This window comes from Barbus barbus, assembly GCF_936440315.1.
Source record: "Barbus barbus genome assembly, chromosome: 5".
Taxonomy (NCBI): Eukaryota; Metazoa; Chordata; class Actinopteri; order Cypriniformes; family Cyprinidae; genus Barbus; species Barbus barbus.
In genome coordinates, this window is record NC_136733.1 from 1,920,859 (window position 1) to 1,941,105 (window position 20,247).

At 35.7% G+C, this 20,247-nt stretch overlaps 1 protein-coding gene across 1 annotated transcript in view; it reads right to left on the reverse strand.

Annotated features, from left to right (window-relative positions):
- The window catches only part of tspoap1 (TSPO associated protein 1), a gene marked incomplete at both ends in the record, with an annotated part of 111,680 nt that overhangs the window by 53,964 nt on the left and 37,469 nt on the right, over positions 1-20,247 (reverse strand). Inside the window, one exon of the mRNA XM_079417078.1 lies at positions 157-264. Within this exon, the coding sequence (XP_079273204.1) occupies positions 157-264 (108 nt within the window). The remainder of the gene's footprint in view (positions 1-156; positions 265-20,247) is intronic.

Below are 20,247 nucleotides of genomic sequence, written 5' to 3' on the forward strand. Positions count from 1 at the left end.
TATAAAAATTTAAAAAATGCTCAAATACAAATTCTACATTTTCAATGAATATACTGAACAAACGAATCACTTAAAATACAAATGCAAATCAATTCGGTGGAGATGTTTGAACACTCAGATGATCTGCAGGACTCCTACGAGCTGATGAGGTCTCACCAGTATCCTGTTGTCCTCTCTGAGAGCGTTGCATGATTTCTCCATCTCCTCCAGCGCCCGCAGCAGCTCCGAGTTCTGCCGCACCAGGAACCCGTAGTCCCTGCCATTCTGAGGAGAGCAAACACACAAGAAGATCAGTTTGAGCGCTAGCATGAAGATCTCTAAAGCGTCTGGAGGACAGCCAGACACACTGACACACACATCTGAGCTGTGGACACTCAATCCGTCCAGCTTAATTCATCCGTCACAGCTGAGAAAGAAACAAATAAAGAGAGGAGCAGATACAGAAGACAAACCCTGTGACGCAAAGAGCAGAAAATACAGCAAAATAACACCATAAACCACTCAAGGTGGTAGTTTAAGGTGTTAAAGCGGTGTTTTTAGGTACTAAAGTGGAAAATACTTGAATTGTGGTAAATCAGCATACGACAGCCACGATGCTGGTCTTTAGTTAATGGTTTCAGCTTGTCCACTGAAAAACCCAATAAATATGATTTTAAAATCACCAAAGCGATTGTGAAATCATCATAAATTTGACCAAAATGTCAGAAATGTGCACACAGTATCCTTCCTGTGATGCAAAAAACAGAAAATACAGAAAAACAAAGTCATAAACCACTCAAGGCCTGCATACAGTGATTTTACCATATTAAAGATTTTTTTTTTTTAGTATTAAACCAAATGGACAAAACTTTAATTGTGGTAATTCTGTATATTGTATCAGCTCTCTAATTAACAGCTTAAGTCTCTCCACTGAAAAACCCACTAAATATGATTAAAAACACCAATAAACAACAAATAATTCAAGAACTCAGCATTATGAGAAAATGGACCAAAACGTCAGAAATGCTCCATCAGTGCTCCTCCCTCTGTGCTTTTTTTCCTGGTTTTGCCCGCTGGCGAATCTGAAGGGTGACAGCTTTGATTTCAGCAGAGCGTGTGTGTTTTGTTCATGTCATGCCAGCTGGAACTGGTGTCATTTTAGGGTGGAGGGTGTTTTCACTGAATGTAAAGCCACACAGAGATGTTCAGACTCAAAGGGAGATGTAAATACAGAGTACTGTACACAGCATACACGATTTTAGCATTTTATTCAAGAAATTAATCATTTTATTCAGCAAGGACACATTCATTTGATCTGAAATGACCGTAAAGACACTTCTAATGTCACAAAAGATTTCTATTTCAAATAAATGCTGTTTTTTTTTTTTTTTATTCCTAAAAAAAAAAAAAAAACATATCACAGTTTCCACTATCCACTGTTTTCAACATTGATAATAATCAGAAATGTTTCAATCAGAACGATTTCTGAAGGATCATGTGACACTGAAGACTTAAGAAATTATGCTGAAAATTCAGTTTGATCACAGATATAACACTTTACAATATATTCACATAGAAAACAGCCATTTTAAATTTTAATATTTTATATATTTTTTACTATATTCTTGATAAAATAAATGCAACCTTGTTGAGCAGAAGAGATTTCTTTAAAAAAAATAAACCGACCCCAAACGGTAGTATAATACATTTTAATAATAGTAGGCTAAATAATACAATATATACACAACATTTTGAATTTAAAATGTGTAAATACACATTACGCACACAAAATCACACTAGGCAGAACCACTTCTGAGTTCATGGATAATTCGAGTTTGTCTTATTTTATAATCACTGAAAGCAAAAAGCATATCACAAAGCATCAAAACTACAGTGCTCCAATTACAAATCAACTTCACTCTATCTTGATGCCTTTGCAACTTACACACAGCTTCACAGTTCATCTGATTTAGTTGAATCCCAACACACTGCCTTTGTTGGTGTCGACTAGGTTTTGCTATTACATCAGATGAAATACAAACCAGCTGCTCATCCTACTGCTGATTCTGACTGTACGGATGCCAATCCAGACGTCTGCTGAGTGCAACTGGGATGCAATCGCTCTAGAGTCAATATGCATGATCATATTTAGAGTAAAGAGTCCACAAACAACCCGAGAAAAGATGCTATCTTCATCCACAATGCAGGCCTACGCAAGTCATACAGCAACAGCTCTGAATTCATACATATTAACATGCATAAGACTGCAATGCAGTTCTCCATCCAGGAATAAATGTTGTTCTTCTGAGAGAGAAGTCAGTAACAGCATCTGCCACTCTCTCTTTCTCCTCTAATGACCGAACCTAAACCAGACTACAGCTCAGGTCCTGCTCAAATCTCCTGCCAAACTTGAGAGTCTAAAGAGACTCACCTGCTGCCAGGACGTCCAGATGCCAGACGGGCAGGTAGTTCAGCATCCAGCATTTGGGATCATCATTTTAATTGCTTTGAAAGAATGGCCTGCTTTACTACACCAGATTGGGGGCTTAACTGTTACTCTTACATCTGAATTCTTACTTTTAGTTACAGTAACAGGACTATTGGTTACTATCTATTAGGGCTGCATGTTTGTGGAAAAAGAGATTTTTTTCTGATAAAAACTGCAATTTAGTGCAATTCAAAAATTTTAATCCAGGTTTGTATGGCTGCATAATTTGGCCAAAATGTTGTGATTATATGATTATAGCGCAATATGACTAATTGTTACTAGTATTATTAATGTTGTTGTTTATTTTATTGTACCTCAGTCTAGTTTGAGGTGGTTCTGGTATTTGTTTCTGTTTGTTAACGTGAAAAAAATTAAATAAAAAAATAAATTACATTTTCTTTTTGGCTGCTGAATCAGAATTATTATTATTATTAATAATAATAATAATAATATTTTACTTTTACTATTTTAATTATTTTTTTCCTCACGTAGACCAAGGCGGTTCGGGTATTTTTCTCTGTTTATTATTATTAAGTGGAATGAATAAATAAATAAATAATTTTTTTAATTACATTTTTCTAATGAAATCACAGCCTGTGTGATTTGATAATCACACTAAGCCAAATCATAATTTCAGTTTTATTTTGAAAATTGTGCAGCCCTATTATCTATTAATATTTAGGGATGCATCGATCCGATACTCATGATCGGTATCGGCGCCGATACGGGCATTTTCTCCGGATCGGGTATCGGTCAGAGGAGACCGATTCAAATCCGATATTGTGCGCATACTATTCTGTCTTATTGTTGAGCCCCACGAAAGGCACAAAAACATTATAAAGCACCATAAAGTTTCCGTGCACTATAAGTGTTCTGAAGCTGTTCCATAGTTTAATCTGAGGTACAGATGAATAGTCTTTAAATTCAAGTTCAGGTAAACTCTTCTCTCCGCCGCGGCTGTCTGTCATCCTCCATTCAGCAATCAAACTGTGTCACGTTCGGTTTCTACAGTCAAACTCTCTTCAAGAGCGCACTGAGGTTTAAAACTGTTAAAAGAAAAGGCTTAATAAACTTACGCACAGATTTAATACACTACGCATCAATATCTCTTCCCTTTGTACTTTGAACGTTTCTATGCGGACTCCGAGGGCTGCGCGCTGTGACTCCGTGTCGCTTCAAGCGGATCATTCTGCGAACGGGATTTCTGCTGCTCTATATTGGTGCCTTACTTTTGCGCAATGAAAGATTATTAACAGTCTTTCTTGTTCTGTCCTATCTATCATATGTTGCTGCCTTCATTACTGTGCTATAGATTTAAAAGAAATGCATTTTAATTTTATAGTAGCCTATATATTTATATATTTGCTTGTTTTTTCATGAATTTGTTTTACAACAATTCAAAGAGCAATGTGTATAATTTCACCAGATTTAGTCCTACACTTATTCACTTTTATTTGTAAATAAAAATGTTTCATTAGGTTTTATAAAATTATTGTGCACCCATGATTTTTCTAGAGTATCTTTTGCTGTATTATAAACTAAGTTTATAATAGTATTTTTGTCATAGATTATGATTATATAATTTTTCATTTGTTATTTTTCATTCAAATTAAGTTATCGATATGTAGTAGATTGTGTTTAACACAGAGAAGAGTAACATACACAGACATATAGAAATTCTACATCGATTTAAAAAAAAAAATCGGTATCGGATTGGATCGGTATCGGCAGATACTCAGGATCGGATCAGATCGGTTCTGAAAAAATTGTATCGTTGCATCCCTATTAATATTTTACAGCTCCAAAAACACCATAAAAGGCATAAACTGCATCACATTAATACATTACATTTTAAAATATATCCAAATACAAAACAGTTATTTTAAATTATAGAAATGTTGCACAATATAACTGTTTCTACTGTACTTTACTGTATATGGCTGAATTTATTATTGTATTTTTACTGCAAAAAAATAAATCAACAAAAAAAGTATTTATAAAGTACACTGAATTTCTTCTTAAGGCATCTGAACTGTGAGTGACAGAGGAACTGTGAGGAACAGACCCAAAAATAAATAGTTAAATTTGTATGTAAAGGAGCTGGATGAACATTCTAACAATGTCTTCTTTTATTTTTCACCAAAAAATAACAATATCTTAATTAGAAACAATACAAGACCCCAATAGGAGCCACAACCCCTAAAACCTCCACTGCTGAATTATAATATTCATGAGAGTCATTTTGTAGTCATAGAGGTTTGTCATTATCTTAATACACTTTAAGTAATGTTTAAAAGCCCTGTCAATCATGTGTGAAAGCGATCCTGTCTAAATCAGCTGTGATTGGCTGGCGCACTTACGCGTGACTCTTATCCGAGCGCTCGTGTCTCCCGCCAGGGCTGTTGGGATATGATAGATGCCTGCTCGTTACAGAGGCATCTGCGCTGGACGGCAAGACCATCCTTTTGTTCTGATTATGGATGGGTCGCGCCGCTCTACATTAATAGTTGCATCTCCGATGCGAAGGGTCTTGGAGCAAAGCTCATCTCCATTAAAACACAGACCTCCATTAGCAGCATAATGGAGTCGACAGGGGTTCCTGTTCGCGCACAGATGGGCTTTCTGCTCGAAGGAAGAGAAAACACTCGCGCAAGTCCACATCCGGCAGCATTCCCTGATCAATTCCCAACAAAATGACTAGATAGTTCAACCTAAAACTCAAAAACACAGAGGAAATTACATTTTGAGATTAATGACTGAAATTAATAAAATATAAGGCTTATTTTAGTACAATGAAAAGTTTAGCATTTTGACATTATTTCCATGACAATTCACTCTAAAATAATATATTATAGTAATGATAATCTAATGCGAGTAACATTAAGAAAGAATGAGAATTACAAAAACAAAAACAAAAAAATAATAATAAAATACAAACTATAAAATAAATAAATAAAACATATATACTTTAGGGAAATTTGTTTAATAGTCCCAAAAATGCATTTTCATTATGCAAAGCATAATCTCTTATTTTTATCATATCTATAATATCAGACTGAATGTGATTTATGATTTATAATGTGTATCAGCCAGCTGCATTTTGACATTATGAAGACAACTCATTCTAAAATACTATATTATAGTAATGTTAATCTAATGAGAATCACATTCAGAAAGAATGAGAAATGAGTTACAAAAAAAAGGAATAAATAAAATGTCTATGCACATCAGGCAAATGCACTTAATAGTCCTAAAATAATGTAAAATGCAAAAAAAGTTATGGTTATATAAGAGGCTTTATTTCCTTTTTGCAAAATAAAATAGAATATTTTTTAATATAACCATATCTTTAGTATCTGAATGAATGTAAGGATAAAGTCACTGTACAAGTTCTTAATGTAAATTTAATGCTCAATTCCCTTAAAACACAATGATTTAAGATTTATAATGTGCATCATTCTATTAGACAGATTTTCAGGTTATACGAGACATAAATGAGAAGGAAAACACTCATTAGCCGCATGTCATTAATTTTACACAGATGTCATATATCATTCCTTATTCATCTCTTGTTCTCCTTCACACACACACACACACACACACACACACACACACACACACACACACACATAGGAGTTTACTCTCACTATTATACCTCTCATTAATGTTTTACAGTAAATATCTCTTGACGACCTATTGGAGCGATTAATTATGAGAATATTTTGTCTTAACTAGCATTTAACTATGACACACCATATGCTGCTGGATTCTATTCTCTTAAATTAAATGATTTACTTTACATCCCCTGTGAGAAATTAAGTAATGTTCCAACCTTTCAATAACCATCAAGAATGAAAACTTTAATGTTTACATTAAAATAGGATGGTTGAAATTAATATCATTATTGTATTTATTATATTACAATTTTAATATCAGATCATGATAATATTTTTTTCTCATTTTTATTATATTATTATTGATTTATTATAATTGAAAATTCACAAGTTTTAATATACATTTCTATTTATTTTGCATTGGCATTTCTATCACAACCTAATGAACCTATATAGCTTATTTCCGACACAGAAATAAAAATATTAAAACGTAATTGCGACTTTTTCATCTCACATTTCAGACATTTTTCAGAATTCAGAATTTATAACTTGCACTTAACTCACTTCTCACAATTTTCTATTTACTTCTCGAGTTCACTTCTCGCAATTCGGACTTATTTTCATCAGGATTCTGACCTTACATCTCGCAATTATTAACTTGCAATTGTTAGGTATAAATTCACAATTCAGAGAAAAAAAAAAAAGTCAGAAATTGCAATTTATAAATCAAAAACTGCTAGTTTACATCTAGGACTTCAAATCAGAATTCTGAGTTTACATCTCGCAATTAATAACTTGCAATTGCAAAAAACACAAATTGAGTTTTTATAATTGCACATCTCACAATTCCTACTTTTTTAACAGAATTCTGAGTTTACATATTGCAAATTAATAACTTATTTTGATTATGAACTAAGCTCGCAATTCAGAGAAAAAAGTAAGAAATTACAAGTTCACATCTTGCAATTTTGTCCTTTTTCCTCATCTCCAAGTTTGCGTCTCTCAATTAGGGATGCACGATATTATCAGACTGATATCAGAATCGGCCGATAATGTGTATAATTGAGATATAGCTTGCAATTATGAAAAAAATTCTGAAATTGCAAGTGCATTTCTTGCAATTCTGAATTTTCATCTTGCAATTATTAACTTGCAGCTGTGAGTTTATGAATCGCAATTGCAAGTTTTCTCAGAATTTTTTCAGAAATACTTCAACTTCACTTATTTTAAATGTAATAATTCTGAAACATAAAACAGTTGTTGTTTAAAAACATATTGCCAAGTTTGGGTGAAATATTCCTTTAATCACTCCTCCTGAGGACTGCTGGCCATCTGCATAGACAAACACACTGCAGGTGTGGGAAGATTCAGGCGGAGAAAAGACTGTCTGCTGGAGTTCCCATCATGCCCCTCTCTCTCTTCCTCTCTAATCAACGCAGATACAAACAGAGATAATTGAAGGCTGCGTGCCGCTTTCAAACACATGCTGACCCGGTGACGAGTCTGGAGGCGGTTTCCATGGCAATGCCGCTTTTAAGCAAGCGCTCCATCAGCCGTTTCTGCTGAAGGCCACCGAGTTTGTTACTCCGGGGAAATAACTTTAACAAACACATAATGAATGAAGCGCAGGTGGCGACCCCTGCGTGCGAGGAGAGACACAGGTGGAGCTGTTCTCAGCTCAGTGACGACACAATTGTCTACACGCAAATGTTTCAGGGCTCTTTCAAGAAGTGCGGTGGCCCCTGGGTTACCAGCACAAAGACTCGCCTTTAACAAATTTGGCCATTTCAGCCAAGAGCTCCACGGGAAGTCAATTAATCAGAGCGAACTCAGCAAAGAGAAAAAAGCCCATCTAACAAAGGTCTGCCGGAGTAAATTGTGCCATATTGTGGGTGACTAACTGACCTTGAAAGGAAAAAGATGGAGAAATGCAATGAATTTGAACATCACTGTTCATTAAATTTATGTATGGAATAAATTTAGAACTGGAGAACAGTACATAAATGCAACGAGATTAGGCAGTGAACAAATATAATAATGGTTTGTTAAAACTTTGAATGAGTTAAAGGAATAGTTTGCCTGAATTCTGTCATCATTTACTCATCTTAATGTCATTTCTTCCATTAAACAAATGCAGCAAATTAAATCTATCGTAGAAGCACGATTTGCATATTTTTCTGTTGCTTTTGCATCCTTGCCAAGTCACTTCAGATAAATGAAAGTCCTCATCACTGCCTGCATTTATTGTAACTTTGCTAGAGCCCTATGATTTCATTTGAGAAAATCTATCATTGTATCACTTACACACAGAAACTTCAATACAACTCATTAAAAAAAGTTTGGTTTAACATCCTATTGTACAGTGGAGTGTACTTTTCAAAGTCGTAGTAATAATAATAGTAGTAATTATACATTTAAGGAATAATGACCATTTTTCCTCCATGTTTGAGTTTTAACTCCAAACATTTGTTGTGCAGCAATTTGTTTGCCAAAAAATTAAAAGGCATTGTTTATTCTTAAATTTACTGCATATTAAAAGACTTATTGTTCATGTTTTGTGTATTAATTTTTTTTTTTTTCACAATACAATTTTTGTATAAAATCATAATTAAGTAGTTAAAGTTTTAGACATGTTTTTATTACAATTTTATTCAAATTTAAACCCAAGACAAGGGCTTTAAACACTTAATGTTTGTTACACTTTTAATAAATTGTTGTTAAATTGTATAAGTTTCATGATTTTAATTCATTAGAAATGTTTTTTATCACTAACATTTAATTTAAACATTAAAATAGAGTCCAGAAAAACTAAAACAAGGACAAAAAACAACAACAACAACAAAAAAACTATTTAATTAAATTTGGAAAAAAATAAAATGGAATTTGGGAAAAATAAAAGGGCTCTACTCTACAAAAGATATATAGTCTTAAATAGTACTGTAAAAGTACTGAGATAAAGGGTTGGAAAGACATGATGGTGAGTAAATAACGGCAGGTGAATTATCACTTAAAAACTCTCAAAAGTGACTCTACAGTGCCGTTAAACTCCAGCAGCGAGAAGCGAATAATAAGTCCAGAATATGTCAGGACATCAGTTTTGATGTGGCAGTCATACTGTGACATCTCAGAAACACTCGACTAGATACACTGTCTAGAACTGGAGTGGGATTTTTAAACATATTCAGTTTGGGTGAGAGTGAGAGACAGATAAATAGACAGACAGACAGATGACACATCTAATCATTTTCAGAGCAGCATAAAAACATCCTGACACACACACACACACACACACTTACACTCATGAAAGCTGAAGGAATGGAGTGAAAAAAGGAAGGCAGAGATAAACAGAGAGAGACAAACGAGGATGGCGAGTTAATTTGTCACTTCTTAAAAACTGTAAATCAAAGCGATACAAAGAATCCATGAAAGAAACATCTGTTGTGAATCTTTACACATCTAACATCATTAAAGTGGAATATCAGAAGTATATACTAGTCTATTTTTGTCTCCAGAAAACAAAAATACGAGAAAAAATTCACAATGTCACAAAGAAACAGAGACTGACTGTGACTAGGGTTATTATAGTTAACTAAAACCAGAAAAATAAACTTTCATTAAAATAAATGTTAACTTGAATAAAATTTTAAATGGGTTTCATGTAAAGTGCTTTGAGTACCCGGAAAAGTGCTATATAAAATGTAATGAATTATTATTATTATTAAAAATAATAAACTGACTTTTTTTTAATTCAGCAAGTTGCCTAAGTAACATTTCTCACTTAGCCCTGCAGTAAAAAGGTTCTATGGGTGTTAAAGGGGACATCAGATGCCCCACAAGTTGGTATGATTCTTTAGGGTCTTCATGAAAAGTCTATACCATACTTTGGTAAAAATTTTGCAATGGTAGTGTAAAACAACACCCTTTTTACCTTGTCAAAAACAGCTCTGTTCACAGCAAGTCGTTTCAGCGCATGTCTCTTTAAATGATAATGTGGTCTGCTCACCCTGCCCCTCTCTTCTGTGGGGTGATGAGCCGTTCTCATGAGACTGTTAACTTTAGCCGCGGAACTTACTAACTAGCACATTATTAGGAAACGTGATTTGCAAAGATTCTGGATCATGAACGATTCGCGCAAACATAGATGCATCAAAAACAAACGTAATCCTCTGCGTCTTCAGCGGCTCAGATGTCAGGAGTAAATGACGACTGCTGTGTTCATTTTTACATCCAACAACAAAACACCTCAATCGCTTGGGAGACATTTTTGTCAACATCTGCTCTGGCGTCGAAACAATGGCGGACTGTTTACAGCTAATTTAAGATGGGTCTGTGCTAAAACACCAGTGTCAATCAACAATCGTGGGAGGGGTCTGTGTGACGTACATCAGGCCAGAATCTGTGAATGGCTTGATTTGAGAAAGGGGTTATTATTTTGAGGGATTTAAAAAAAAAAGAAAGAAATGGACTGATTTTTATCATTGCAGTGCGTGTACACAACCACCAAACATTTATATTCAAACACCATGTAAAAGTGAATTTTGCAACCCCTTTAAAGGTTCTTCACGGAACCATCGAGGCCTATAAAGAACCTTTATTTGTATGAGTGTATCCATACTTCTGGTAAAATAACAGTGAACTTCCCTTCTTAAATTACTGTAAAGAAGCACATGACCAAATCTGCCTCTCGCAGGTCAAATGAAAACACAGACATCAGCATTTTACCATCAACAAACCCCCAGAGACGAGAAACCACGAGCAGACTGTCTGTTATGAGCAACACAATAATAAACGTGTGTGTGTGTGTGTGTGTACCCTACAGAGAGACACACACCAGACGTCTGCAAGAGACAAATGTCTAATGCTGTGAGTGTATTACAATGCATGTTTAAAACGGATTGAATAGCTCACTTCAGTATTCAGCAGGGACATTAATAACTGTACTTTCAACTAATGAATTTTCCTTAATAAAGAAGAGACCTGGAGAATTAGTGAGTCGTGCTTGCTATGACAAGCATCACTAGTATGAATGATCATAAACAAACCCCAAACATTAAGCATTATATTTGGGTGCATAAAAAATCTTGCACAGTTTCTATCTCAAAATATGAAAGTTGAACTCTAAACACACATACTAGAATGCATTCATCACTTAAAGGGCACCTATTATGCCCCTTTTTACAATGTGAGTGTGGTCACACTGCATTGAGTTCAGTGTGTATTATTAAAATACTCTATTATGAGTTAAATAACTGAATATCAGCATCTCTGCAGGTCTGTGAGTAACACCGTCAGGTGCTTTAGCTAAAGACTGCTGGAGCGACATTAAATAAGTGTGCGTACGAGAGGTCGCTCATTAAATAAGCGCTGGGAGGCCATTAACTCCATGAGAAGGAGCTTTAGTTAACCTAACATTCAATAATAAACTCAATGCTGATATATGACTGACAGCTCAGAGATGCTGCTGTGTACGGCTGTGATAAGAGCGTCTGCGTCCTAAAATATACTCCCGTAACCAGACAATAAAGCTCATTACATTCATCCCTTCTCCCGTCTCATTCAATCAAATACAATCATACATCCTGTGATTTGTTTCCATTCAAAAGAAAACGGGCCGCATTTGTCTAAAGTGTCAGAATATAAATTAGAATTGGATATTAGCATCTGCGGTGCAAAAACCTGCTTCTGTGAACAATCGCCGCATCTGCATAACAATGAGACGCCGCTCGTGTTTTGACCCACCATCATCATCATCATGGAATTTTTTTTTTTTAATTAAAAAAATTCTCCCTCAAGGGAATTCCTGTTATACTAAGAATTCCATATCATCGCTGTCGGAATTTTTTGGAATGCAGGGAAATTTCATTTCACCATCTAAATTGGATCTGGATGTGCGTCGTCTGGCTTTGGAGTGGATGTGATGGGCGAGATGTGATTTCCGACCTGAGCAGAGGGAAAAGCCTTTGGCACGATGCAATAATCGTCTTAAAAATGGCGACTGTCTGGACTGAGAAGAATTTAATTTAGGAGAAACCTTCACCTGCTTTAAAAAGAGCTTCCAGAAACATCCACAACTGTTGGAAACCTTTCAGTGTCATCATACAGAAATACAAGCACACCTTGTTAGTACTTCACCCTGATGATACAGTGAAACTAAAGCTCACAACAAAATCAGGCCAATCAGAAACAAAAAACTATTTAATTCTCCATTTAACCTGTTCTTCCTGTGTTAAATTATCTTAACATGATATCAAATATTAATGCTGCTCTATATGAATCAGATTTTTACAAATAAGGAATTCAGAACTGTTCTGTGCAACAAAGTTACATGAAATCAAATGCTTACAAAACCAATCGAAACCACATTATGCGATTTCATAATTTGATTTGTGTAATTCACAGACAGGGATTGTTCCAGTGAAGGTTTCATTCAAAACATTAGCACAATGTTAAAAGTCAACAAGTTATGCCGAGTTCACACTGCATGATTTTCAAAGACGTCAGATCCCCGTTGTTTTCCCACCGCACGACTATCTGGGGTAGCATTCAGTCGCTGCTGTGTTCACATTGCACCATGTATCGGAGACAGGAAGTTACACAGTGCATGACTTTACAATAGGAAGAATCGCCGACAACTCTGTCTGATCCGCAAACTATGTGTTGATTTGCAGCGAAAGGGCGAAAAAGAAAAAAAGATTATGGAGGAGGAAATGGTTGGGGAGACGTGGGGAGCAAGGATTGTGCATTCTGCAAAGAGAGTTGCTGATATTGTGGTCTATAACTCCTCCCTGAACTTTCCGCTGCCCTGTATCTTGCTCTCTCATTGGCTGCAGGTCATCATTAATTTATGTAAGTAGGCTAAGACTACTTTTCATAGTAGTGCACCCTTTAAGCTCACCTTAAAACAATGAAATCTTTAAAAATAACAGCACTGTAAAACCACAGACCAGCAATAAACTGTCAATTTATAATATTATGGATGTATAAGTACAAGCCAGTAATGCCTGTGCAGTAATATATTAGCGTAGCACACAATCTTATACAGCTAGTCAGCTAACTGTGTTCTGTAGCATCTGTGCTGTGTTGCTAAAACTAGCTTTTGGATCTAATGTAATTATTTCCCACATCCATGTTCCAGGTTATGATATGCAAAAGTCTGAACATTATTCTCTTAGTTTTACAATAAGTAGTGAAACTTACCTAAAATAAGGGCTTAAACATCTAAAAAACACACATTTAAGGGGCTCCTCTTTTGGGGAAAGTTTTTAGACAGCTTTCTAAATATCTGTCAGACAGAGAGAACACATGGAGACTCATAGCTCAGTGCGCAATGATCTGACTGACTTCAAATTACAGGAGGTATATAGTAACAAACACACCAATTGGTTAAGACATCAAGTAGGATAATAGTTATTTTTTTCTTTTTATAATCTGAGCTCAAAAATGGAAGTGTGCTTAATGGGTACGTGAGCTTAATAGGGATGTTTACCCTATATAAGTTAAAAAGTACTCCTATCAGCCTAAATTCACTGCATGCAACCTAGAGTCATAAACGACTACATTAATATTCTTTGCTGCCTTTCATCTGACTGCAAACGGACGCGTATCTGTGCTCAGCTCCTCTCAACGCAGTGCTTCAAATTCCTGAAGTTTTAGCGGTTAAAGTGGTGTTTTTTCCTCGCTGCCTGAGCACCATGTGCTGTTTGATTCAGAGCTCGTTCTCTCAGAGTCTGAGCCATGCCATCATATTTTCCACACTTGTGCAGATCATATTCTACCCTTTTGGAGCATTTCATTATTCTACTCCACTTCTATCAAGGTCTTCGTGCACCAACAGCAAGCAGAATTTAGTTTGTAATAACCTTTTTTTTTTTTACCATTTTTCTGAGAAAGAGCTTGTCATATTTTAATGTTGATGCCATAAACACAAGCAAAAACAAGCTATTGTTCTCTCATCTACTTTGTGAATCTGTGTGTGAGGAGCTTTAGTCTTTTATATAATGCTTACTCATGAGAAAAACACTGAGTGTGTTGACTGATTCAGGAAGGGCTATAGCAGCTGGTCGAGAGGAGGAGGTAAAGCAACCTGAAAACTACTGCATGTCCTCATTCATACTTTCATTCATCATAGTTGGCTAAGCTTCTACGGTGGTTAATGGAATCTACAACAAATATAGTCCTATTTGTTCCAACAGCGACAGAAATCCACAATAGAATTTATGACTTTCCAAAAGAGGAAAACAAATGTTGAGAGATTGGCATATGCATCCTTTGTGAAGATACAAGTTGTAATGTTACGTCTATGTTGGTATCTAAGTTATCTGAATAATATACTAGGAAGTGTTATAGAACGGGTTTCAGTTTATTGACAAAGTCAGCTTCACCTCAGGCAGCTATTTGTTTTTAGATGCTTCTTTTTTATTAACACTGCTGCATCATAATCATAATCTAATCATGTGTTCATGTTTTCATGTCATCTTTTTATTTTTAACATCCATTTTCATAAGTCTTCATGAACTGAAATGCAGTGCTCATATGGGAGACGCAGGTTTGAATCTGACTGGAACAGAAACAGAATCATAAATATAGTCCTATGGCATCTGCACAATGGAACAGAGCAGCCAGAACATTCTGCACAACATCTGATATTTTGGCCTACAGAAGTCAACAAGAAGAAGTCAGGAACAACTTCTTACTTTGTCTTCAGTTACAATGTCATAATTTTAGCATGTGATCCACATCTGCAAGATTAATTTACAAAAACTGCAAGTGTGAATCTATAGTCTGCGTGGAAACTGCACCTTTATTTAGCTCACGTCTGTCTGCGGAGCTGAACAAAGCCAGACACGCTCTCACACACCCACCGCCGGTATGATTAAACACTCCCACACCGCATGTCTCTGTTATTGCCTTCCTGATCTTCACATCAGCACATATTACAAAAAATAAGATTATAATATTGACCGCTTTACCACATGCTTTCACGTCTCCTCTGAGCTGTGATTAACGCCTGTGCATTTAATTGAAAACCCAGACCAGTGTGGTCGACTCTAATCCTAAATGAGCAGCACACGGGAAAAATAAAAAGGATGAGGACGAGGTCTTCTCTGATCCCTTTACAAGGAGAAACACAATAGCTCTGCTCGCTAGTATACTGTCAGCCTACATAGGCAGCTGACTTCTAAGCAACCCACTATGAACATACTAACAAGTATCTGTATTTTTTTTATTATTATTTACACACAACACTACAGACCTGTTTCTTTAACGTCTGTGGTGATGAAGTCATTTGAGAGGCTCGTGTTGGCTCACCTGAAGGACTTTACTGGTCCCTTGCTGGATCCTGGGCACCACCATCTCCCAGAGCCTGAAGTGGGATACTCACATCGACTCCATTGTGAAAAAGGCTCAGCAGAGATTGTACTTTCTTCGTCAACTGAAAAAGTTCAACCTGCCACAGGCGCACATGACACAGTTTTACTCTGCTGCTATTGAGTCGGTCCTGTGCTCTTCTATAACTGTATGGTTTGGGTCAGCCAACAAATCAGATATAATAAAATGATATCTGAAATAAAATGAAAAAGTAAAAAAATAAAAAATAATTGTTTCTTTAAATACAATAAAATAAAAATAACTGAAAAATAACTTCTCATTTTAATTTAATTTAACTTGATGCACTAAAATAACTAAAACTGAAATTCTAAATAATAAAATTATACAGGCAAAAAATGACTAAATATTTAACAGTGCAACGTAAAATGCATAATAAAGAACATAAACACACGTGCACGCAAATATCGGGTAAAATAGTACATTACCATTAATGTTTTTTGATACTGAATGAAATAAAACTATTTATTTGCAAATATGTTGCCTTATAATGCTGCATATGTAGCTCACTAGGTTTTGGAAAAGAGCGATAAAAACAAAATGAAACCCGTGCAATATTGAGGCAGAGGTTATGGTGGCACTAAGGGCGATAATACGAGCCTCAACCCCCCCAAACTCATTTATAAGTCATAAGAGAGCCCCTTACGTGCCGTTTGCTTCCCTCACGTGATTTGTCGCGGATACTGACGGTGATGGATTGGTGTGTGTGTGTGTGTGTGTATTGGGGGTTTCATGAAGTATGCAGACATCAGCAACACTAAAATCACCTCAGGTTTCTTCATCCAGTTTCATCCATTTTTTACAGCACACACGCTAACATTTCTATCTGCCACCGGCATTTACCCACATGCCTTCTATCTGTTGTCTGCTCCAGGCGGTTTGCATTGAAGAGGGTAAAATGGACAAGCCCCCAGGTGCACGTTATGTGCTTTGACACACACACACACACACTTAAAAAAAGGTCTTGACTGCCACTGTATAGCTGGAGATGTTGATAATAAGTCACAGAAATCCTCCGCTGCAGGTCAAACTCATCCCTGTCCTTGAATCTAGAAGACAATGAGAGTTTCCAGGCATTCTGTCCACACATGCATAGGTAGATTTATATACAAGAGCAATTAGCTGACTAGTCATTCATGCAGTTTAAAAAAAATATGTAGTTTGCATGTGGCTAGAATGAACAAAACAGCAAATGAAAGACAAATACTATTCCTTCGGTCACATTTATTGACTGAATTAGACAACAGCCACTTCTGTTCTGCGAGGGAAATGAGTTTCTGTATCTCAGCATCCACAGCACATCAATGATAAGCTGCAGTTTGGGACTAAAGGTCTCTTTGGTGCTAACAAAGTGTTTTGGTTATTGACTAGCAGCATCAAACTGAGAATTTATCCATCTGCAGCCTCTGTAATAAATCCTTAGCAAGCCAAGCGCTCAGTGCAGAAATTATCCAAAAGGCAAATCACTTCAGGCCTGACATTTTAAGAGCAGGAGGTGTAGACTCATGGAAAACAGATCTTTATCTGCAAAATAAATAAATATATACATTTTCTTTATTCATACAGCGTTTGGGGTTGGTAAGATTTAATGTTAAGAAGCCTTTTCTGTTCACAAAGGCTGCATTTATTTGATCAAAAACACTGTAAAAACTATAAAATGGTGAAATGTTATTAAAATTTTAAATGTGTTTTTTTGTGTGAATATATTATAAAATGTCATTTATTCCTATGATGCAAAGCTGAATTTTCAGAATCATTACTCCAGTCTTCAGAAATCTTTCTAATATGCTGATTTGCTGCTCAGGAAACATTTCTGATTATTATCAATGTTGAAAACATCTGCTACCTAATATTTTTGCTTTGGAAACCCTGATACATGCTTTTATGATTCTTTGATGAATAGAAAGTTTAAAAGAACAGCACTATTTGAAATAGAAATCTTTTATAACATTATTTTTGCTGTCACTTCTGGGCAATTTAATGCATCCTTGCCGACTAAAAGAATTCTTTATAAAAAACACACTCAAACAAAAGGAACTACTGGTGTGGCTACTGAAATGCTGCAAACCAGCAACTCACTGTAAACGGGCTTCATTTTCATGAGTTTTCCCCTCTGAGCCCTTAAAACCTTGTAGTAGTCCATGTTATGATAATGAAACATGACCCCATCAGTAAGGAATAATTCAAAAGCAGCAAACACAGCAGATCTTCAATGCAATTATTAGCCCTGTCCCTGCCTCATACTGCTCGTAATCGCATGCTAATATAAAGCAAATACCAGGGTCACCACTTAAATATTGATCAACCTATAGGCTGATTTCAGCACACAACTACACACACACACCCCAACAGGGGAACCTGAATTCATATAACTGCGCCCTACACCACTGTTGCCAAGTGTGCTTGATGTTAGAGTTTGGTTCATTTGTTGGTCTGTTGTTTTCTTATCTCAATAGGTTGCTTAGTGTGTACTAGATTTTTGAGAGCTTTCAGATCAATCAAACTCTGACATCTCAACAGTTAATATATTCAACATTACACTTTTATCCAAACCGACTTGCATTGCATTCAACACTTTTAAAAATAAAGATTCCAAAAGTGTGTTTTCACAGTGATGCCATAGAAGAACTATTTTTAGTTCCCCAAGGAACCTCTCAGCGAACAGTTCTTAAATATTTTTTTTTAATGTGAAGAAAATTTTAAAAATCTAAAGAACCTTTTTCCACTATAAAGAACCTTTTGTGCAATTAATGTATACAAGATACACCTTTTACCAGATCAAAACGACAATATTTTATGCAAATAACATACTAATGATAAAATGTGCATTAAAAAAAAAACTTCACGGAGGTAGATTTTTTATTCAGTCAGAGGACATGTGCATAAACATTTACTGAATTGATGACTAGATGCACATACAAAAAAACCCTGCTAATTTATTCACAATCTGTTTTTATCCTTTCACATAAAAATTTGCATGGAAACACTACGGTTCAAAACTTTGGTGTCAGTAAACATTTTTTGAAAGAAATTACTTGTTTTATACAGCAGTGATGCATTAAATTGATCAAAAGTGACAGTAAAGGCATTTTTAATGTTACAAAAGATTTCTATTTCAAATAAATGCAGTTATTCTGAATTTTCTATGAAATCAAAGAACACTGAAAAATAAAATGCATCACAGTTTCCACAAAAATAAGAAGCAGCACATCTGTTTTCAGCATTGATAATAACCAGAAATGTTTCTTGAGCAGCAAATCAGCATATTAGAATGATTTCTGAAGGACCATATGACACCAAAGACTGGATGCTGAAAACTCATCTTTTAATCACAGAAGTATATTGCATTTTAAAATATTTTTATATTTTAAATTGTAATAATATTTCACAATATTACCATGTTTACAGTATTTTTGATCATATAAAAGTAGCCTTGAGCAGAAGAGACTAAATGGTGAAAATGATGGGACATAAATCAGTTTTGCTCACCAAAACCCGTCATTTAGGCTATCCTCTTGGATTTGCAACAAACTCACACTCTCACAGATGTTCAACACACACATACAAAAATCATAAAATCACAAGACTTCATCATAATCAAGAACTCCATGGAAATCTCCAACGACTAACTCCAAATAATTGCTGCTTCAACAACACAATTACAGAGCGCAGCTGTGACTCCTGCGTTAGATATCAAGCATGCAAAAGCCGCAGTCATCAGATTATGGCATGTATTTCACAGCGGGTCAGTAATTGGGTCTAGTTTCTTGTTTAAGAACGGGGGTTGTATTTGCCGTCTAATCCCATCACCCCCAAACGGGCCCAGACCCCGACTGCTTCAAACGCACATAAGCCCTTAATCTCGTCATGTGTTTCATACAGCACTACAAACTCCACGCCCACCACCTCTACTCCGTGTGTTTCTCTGCACACACCCTGTGCACTAGAACTGACTTTATGAATTTCTTTACTGATAAAATAGATAACATCAGAAATACAATATCAAATGTAGATTCTACTGCGTCTAGTATTTCAGCTTCACTCATCGCACCCAAAGAAAAACTGCAGTGCTTTACAACTATAGGACAGGAAGAGCTAAATAAACTTATCAGTGCATCTAAACCAACAACATGTTTATTAGATCCTGTACCCACTAAACTACTGAAAGAGTTGTTACCTGTAGCAGAAGAACCGCTTCTCAATATTATTAACTCATCGTTATCTTTAGGTCACGTCCCAAAACCATTCAAGCTGGCGGTTATTAAGCCTCTTATTAAGAAACCACAACTAGATTCTAATGAACTGGCAAATTACAGACCCATTTCAAATCTTCCGTTTATGTCTAAAATTTTAGAAAAAGTTGTGTCTGCTCAATTGTGCTCCTTCTTGCAAAAACATGATCTCTATGAAGAATTTCAGTCAGGTATCAGGCCTCACCATAGTACAGAAACTGCACTTGTTAAAATTACAAATGACTTGCTTCTTGCTTCAGACCAAGACTGCATCTCATTGCTAGTATTACTTGATCTTAGTGCTGCGTTCGACACTATAGACCATAATATACTCATAGATCGATTACAAAAATATATTGGTATTCAAGGGCAGGCTTTAAGATGGTTTAGATCCTACCTGTCCGATCGCTACCACTTTGTTCATTTAAATGGGGAGTCATCTCAATTATCACCAGTAAAGTATGGAGTACCACAAGGATCTGTCCTAGGTCCTCTGCTATTTTCAATATAGGTGTTGCCCCTTGATAATATTAGAAAATACGGGATT